Source organism: Pteropus vampyrus, unplaced genomic scaffold (assembly GCF_000151845.1).
Source record: "Pteropus vampyrus isolate Shadow unplaced genomic scaffold, Pvam_2.0 Scaffold343, whole genome shotgun sequence".
Lineage (NCBI taxonomy): Eukaryota > Metazoa > Chordata > Mammalia > Chiroptera > Pteropodidae > Pteropus > Pteropus vampyrus.
The window spans coordinates 996,272-1,002,418 of NW_011889124.1; the positions used below are offsets into that span (position 1 = coordinate 996,272).

A 6,147-nucleotide genomic window follows, 5' to 3' on the forward strand; every position below is an offset into this window, starting at 1 on the left:
ACACGAAGGCCACGCGCTCCGGGGAACTGGGGTCCATCAGGCTGAACAGTTTAGCCAGATTTTCTAAAACGACACGGCAGACCCTTACCCGCAGGGCAGGCAGCCTGCAGCTCTCCCTTCAAGGGAAGGCAGACAAGCCACCGGCAGTGTGTCCTGCGGCCCCCCACAGGGCCGGTGCCACCCAGGGCCGCCCCGTGCACCCCCCGCAGAGCCAGCAGCCCATGCCCCCTCCACGGCACGCAGGGCAGCCCGCAGCCGGGTCTCTGGGACGGCTCAGCACGGGTTCCCGGGTCCGTGTGCGGGGCAGCGCTACGTGAAAGACCGGCCTTGAAACTGTCCCACAGGCGAAGGGACCCTGTGCGCCTCAGAAAGCCTCACCCAACAGCTCGTCGGCCACCTCCACCTCCGCCTTCTCCAGCGACTCCAAGACCAGCATGGACAAGTCTGCAGCACTGTTTTGCTACAAAACGTGGGAACAGACAAGAACCACAGGGCTGGGGGCGCAGCGGTGTGCGAAGTGACGGGGCCGCGGGGCGGACACTCGTGGGGGAGCAGCGCTGAGACCAGGGCGCTCGGCAGTGCTGCTGGGGAACGGACCCCGGCCTGGGCGCGCCGGCCGGCGCCGGAGCCCGCGTGTGGACCCCGGGCTCAAGGACACTCGCCCAGCTGCGGGAAGCAGGGCCAGCGCCAAGGACAGCTCAAGGTCGTGCTCAGGCCCCTCCCTGGGTGTCCCCGTTCCGACCCACAGGCCTCGAGCCGAGACACCTGGGGACGCCCGCGGCTTACCTGGCCGTGGCCGAAGAAGAGCAGCGCCCCCGAGCACATGAGCTCCCGGGCCTCCGCGTGCCTGCTCTGCGACGTGTACCTGCGGGGGGCGGGGAGCCCGTCAGGCCAGCTGCTCGCCCCCCAGAGAGCCCCTTGCCCCCTCCCGCCGCCCCGCCCGGCACCAAGGACAGGAAACTGCTGCGCGCGAGGCTGGAAAGAGGCCGGCGGTTTCCGGGGCTGCGGCCGTCAGGGCTCCGCGGGTGCCGCGTGTGCGCGCACACGCACCCTCTCCCGCTCGTCCTGCACGCTCCCTGGCGCCACGGCGTTCGCTCTGAACAAGCTCGCGGGGGCGCACGGCTTCACGCGGCCTCCTGCGCGGGCACGCGGGGCTGCAAGCGTTTACCCTGAGTGACAACCACACCCCCCGTCTCTGCTTATTCGTGACACCACGCTAGACTCTGCAGAAGCAGTGATAGATGACTTCTCAGAACACCGGATGGAGGAAACAGGTCCCTGCAAGGCAGACTAAGCGACCCTGGGTGTGACACAGCCTGTGGCCCCCCCCAGAGCATAGGCGCCCAGGTGGGGGAGGGGAACGGGACCGTCCCCTGCGCACGCACCGCCCAGGGCTTCCCGCCAGTCCCTCCGCAGTGAGTCAGAACTGTGTGCTGCAGGTGGAGAAAAGCTGAAAACTACAAAAAAGTGAAAGGCACCTGTGGAAAGTGAACATGCTTCTTTTTGGGCTTTTGGGCTGGGAGGGCACGTGGGTCCTGGGTGACCGAGCAGGGAGGAGCTGTCCCCAAGGCCTCAGGGGGCTGAGCACGGCCAGAGCAAGCAGCCTCCAGCCTGGAGTCACCCAGCTGCACAGCCCTAGGCACAGGCAGGGGCGTCGTCACCCACACAGCGGGCGCCTGCGCGGTTCCTCCTTTGTTTTGCCCTTATTTGAAAACAGAGCATCACATGGAGTGAGATGCCCCTTTGTGTCTCCCCATAACTACGACTAGTCACTCGCCCCTAACCCAGCGAAAGTTGCCTGCTCAACACGCTGGGGCGTGGGACCCAGGTGGCCCCGACAAAGTAGAGCGCCCAGCACCCTGACACCCAGGCGGCGACCCCCCTTCCACCGCGGGCCCGGAGCCTCGCGTGCGCAGGTAAAACGAACACTGGGCCAGAGCGCCATCTGCTGGAAAACGACAGAAGGACCTCTAATCACCACCTGCTGGACCTCTGAGTCCAACTTAACCTGGAGAAAAGCGCCGGCTCCTTCCAACCGCAGCAGCAGAGGACGACCCGCCAGCACCATGAGCAACCAGGCAGCTCGGCAACCTCCAGAAACCCAGCTCAAAGTCACGGGGGGCCGCGCTCTAAGTGACGGAATTCCCAGCAGCAATCTCGACGGAGCTCAAGGGGACACGAGAAAGCTCAGGAGTAAACTTGATGAACAGGAGAAGTAAACTCCACCAGAGGACAGACGGACCTGGGGTGCGGACCTGGGTGGGGACAAGGAAAGCTCGAGAAAGCACTGCAGACGGAGCAGACGGTGGGACGGGGCAGCGCGCGCACACGCGGAAGCCTGGACACGGCTCGCGAGGACGGGGACGATCTGCTGAGCCGAGGGGTCCACAAGGGCCACCCGCCTCCCCCGGGAAGGGCGTCAGAGGACAGCGCGGATCCCGGAAGAGACGGGGGAGGGAGCAGAGCCCGCTCAGAGAAGCGATCGGTGGGACCGCCCCAAACCTGGGGACGGGACTGGACGTCCAGGTCCGATGCGCAAACAGAAGACCTAGTTATCTCAACGCGAAAAGGCCTTCTCCAAGATGCCACGCTCAAGCGACCAGAAGTGAGTGACAGAGCTCTCGAGGTGGCCGGGGAAAGGCGGTGCCCGACGCAGGAAAGCCCAGCGGCTGTCATCGGCTTTCTCAGCAGACACTGTCCGGCTGAGAAGACGACGTCCGGCAAAGCCACCCTTCAGATGTGAAGAAGGAGGCTTTCCCTCGAGGGGAGGCACCACGAGGCCCGTGCTAGAAGGGGCTGAAAGGAGCTCGTCGACTGAAAACAAAAACTCAAAAAAGTACACGACGCTTTACGGGGACAGACAGACAGACAGGAGCAGAGGATTACGACTGTTTCAGAATAGGGTGTTAAACAATTAGACCATAAAAATTTTAAGGGGGAGAAAAAAAACCACAGCCACCTTGTTTAGGTGACGAATACACAACATGAGAGGAGGAGGAAGGGGGTGGAGCTTGCAGACGGGCGACGCTGACAAAGGGCTGCGCTGTCTGCGAAACACATAACACAAACCGCAGAGTCACCACAAAACAAACATCCAGAGCCCAGACATAAGACAGAAGAGAAGAGGAAATGGAGAAAAACATCACAGAAAACCTCCACCCTAACGCAGCGGACAAGACACGAGGGCAAAGAAACTCTGGGGACACGGAGCACCCAGAAAACAGAAGACGAGGTGGCCGTGCTCAGTCCTCACGGATCGGTCATCACCCCAAGTGTACACGGATGGCCTCACCCACCCAAAGGCACGGAAGGGTTCTGAACGGGTCAGGAACCAGCACCCAGCCATCTGCTGCCGCCAGGAGACGCGCCTCAGCTCCGAAGGCGAACGAAGGCTCGAGGCGAGGGTGGACGGCGACGCTCCAAGCCAAGGCCGCGCAGAGGACGGCCGCGCTTACACCCGACGCAACAGCTAACGAGAAGCAGACGTTTTATAATCTGAAAAGACGCCATCGGGAACGACGTTTATTAGCACGCATGTGGCGTAGGAGCAGCAAACACATCGAGCCATCGTTAGCCGACCCGAAGGCAGACAGAGCGGCGCCGTGACGGCAGCAGACGACACTCCACGCACACCGTGGGGAATGAGGCACGACGTCACCGATTCACGATGAAGGAGCCGAAAACACTCAACGAAGTAAGGAGTCTCTTCAACAAATGGTGCCGGGGAAACCGGACAGACGCGTGAGGGGTGATCGAGGCTGCCGTCGACACCACACGCGAAAATTAACTCCAAACGGGTGAAAGACTTGAACGCAGACCTGAAACAATAAAACGCACGGAAGGAAACGCAGGCGCTGGACTCGGTCTCAGTGGTGGTTTTGCGAATTTGACGCCAACAGCCAAGGAAACGAAAACAAACGAGTGAGACCACGTCCAACTAAAAGACCCTGCACGGCCGAGGAAACTACCAACTACCAACGACACGGAAGGACAACCGACCAACCGGCGGGGAGACGGTGTCTGCAAGGGATGTTCCGGAAAGGAGCCGACATCCAAAAAGTATAAAACTCTCATGCTCGACACCACCGGTCGTCAGGGAGACGTCAATCAAAACCACAGCGAGCTACTCCCCACGCCTGTCGGAACGGCTGTCATCCACAAGACGGCAGACACGGTGACGACGCGGAGCAAGGGCGCCCCGTGCTCTGCCGGTGGGAGCGTACGCTGGTGCAGCCGCGGGAACGGCATGGAGGTGCCTCGAAAAATTCAAGCAGAGCTGCCACACGACCCGGCAGTCGCTCCCCTGCGGCTGTGTGAAGAACATGAAAACCCTGACTCAAAACCACACGCAGCCCGGCGCGGACCGCAGCGCTGTTCACAACGGCCAAGGCACTGACACAGACCCGTGTCCGTCGACGGCCCAGTGGGGAAGAGGACCTGGGACCCGCGTGCGGCGGAACACGTATCGGCTAAGCGACACCCCACGAAGGCGCGCAGGCTGGGCTCGGTCACTCCAAAGGCACGACCTGAAGTGGGAGGCACAGCCGTCCGAGTCCCAGCCGCTCCCTCCGGAGACGGCCATCGTAGCCACGGGCTGCAGAGCACGCACGTCGTAAGGTTTTCCTTTAAAACATTTCTCCACTTAAGAAGCAAATGTTTTCCTTTAAAACATTTCTCCACTTAAGAAGCAAATGTTTTCCTTTAAAACATTTCTCCACTTAAGAGGCAAAACGAGGTTCTGGCCACAAGGGCCACATGGATCCCCGACACGGGTCTCGGAAAGGCCCCCAGCAGGAAGGTAAACACAGCACCGGCCCAGGAGGCCCCTCCAGCTGATGGTGGCGGCATTGGGCCACCCTGCAGATGGTCACTGAAGCGAACGGTGGGTGGTCTAACAGATTACTAGTAACGGACCACCTCCTCGTCCTGGAGAAGAAAGGTCTGACCACACAAGGCGGCCGCCCACCGCCTCCAGCACCATCGACGGGGCAGAGCCAGACCCTGACACGACGCTCCGCCTCCGGCTGACCCAGCCGCACCAGCGACTCCTGCCCATGCCTGTGGGACGCTGCCCACCACTGCAATCAGCCACTGTGCCCAACTGCTCTCCTCCCCCGGAGACTGCCATGGGGCACAACGGAAGCGAAGTAAAACAGGCTGGCAGGGGGCGGACACACAAACCGAGCTCTGTCCACACAACAGAACACCACTCGGCAACGAAAACGAACGGACACACACGAGGACGGACCTCGAGACGACTGTGCTGAGCGAATTCAAAATGTCAGGCTGAAAAAAGAGGCTACGCCACGAGTCCACTTACACAGAACTCTAGGAAATGCCAACCAAGCCATCCTGCCAGGCCGGGGCCTGCGAGGGGTGAGGGGCGAGGCCCGGAACCCAAGGGGATGAGCACACTCTGCAGGTGCTGGAGGCTGTTTTTCAACGTCTTAATTGGATGTATACAAATATCGAAATAAATCAAATCGTATGCTTTACATAAATATGTTAAATGTATATACATTTATTAGTAAAATGACATTAAAAAATTAGCATGATTTGGTGACCGTGACTTCTCCAGGAGCCACACACGCACGGAGGGTTCTAAACCAGGACTGCAATCATGGGTCTCCACGTGGACTGTAGACTGGAGGTCAGGGACAAAGCCAGGCTATCTCAGGCCCCAGGGACGGCCACATGGCCAGTGCTCACTCGGTCCCCTGCGTTCCCCAGCAAGGCCAATGTCACGTCACTGACTTGTCACGATTCCTGAAGAGGTGCAGGGATGCCCCAAATGACCCATGAGGAAGGGGGGCTCAGACAGGCTCCGCGAGGTGTCCTGGGCCGGGCCACGCTCACGCTCAGCCACAGCCACGCTCCTCACACAGCGCCTCCTGCAGAACCAGCTCAGACCGAGGAACGCCGTCTTTGGGGAGATCGTTTTGCTGACTAAACACTGGGGCAAATACCTCCACACAATCCCAGAAACAGCAAGCACCAGGCAAAACCTTGAGCACCAAAAAAAACTCCCCATCACCTAGACTTCTGATTGGCTAAGCTGCCAAGCAGACATAACATGGTTCAATGCTCCCCTACATCTCTGGCTAGTTCCTTGAAGAGCAGTCCATTCGGTGCCACCTGGTCCTCTGG

At 60.5% G+C, this 6,147-nt stretch overlaps 1 protein-coding gene across 1 annotated transcript in view; it reads right to left on the reverse strand.

Moving 5' to 3' along the window:
• The window catches only part of GET4 (golgi to ER traffic protein 4), an 11,096-nt gene extending 9,412 nt beyond the window's left edge, over positions 1 to 1,684 (reverse strand). The window contains exons 1-4 of the mRNA XM_011378545.2: positions 1,479 to 1,684; positions 787 to 865; positions 379 to 460; positions 3 to 63 (exon numbers count right to left, since the gene is read on the reverse strand). Of these exons, the coding sequence (XP_011376847.1) occupies positions 3 to 63; positions 379 to 460; positions 787 to 865; positions 1,479 to 1,495 (239 nt within the window). The 5' untranslated portion in view covers positions 1,496 to 1,684. The remainder of the gene's footprint in view (positions 1 to 2; positions 64 to 378; positions 461 to 786; positions 866 to 1,478) is intronic.
• Between the last annotated feature and the right edge of the window lie 4,463 nt (positions 1,685 to 6,147).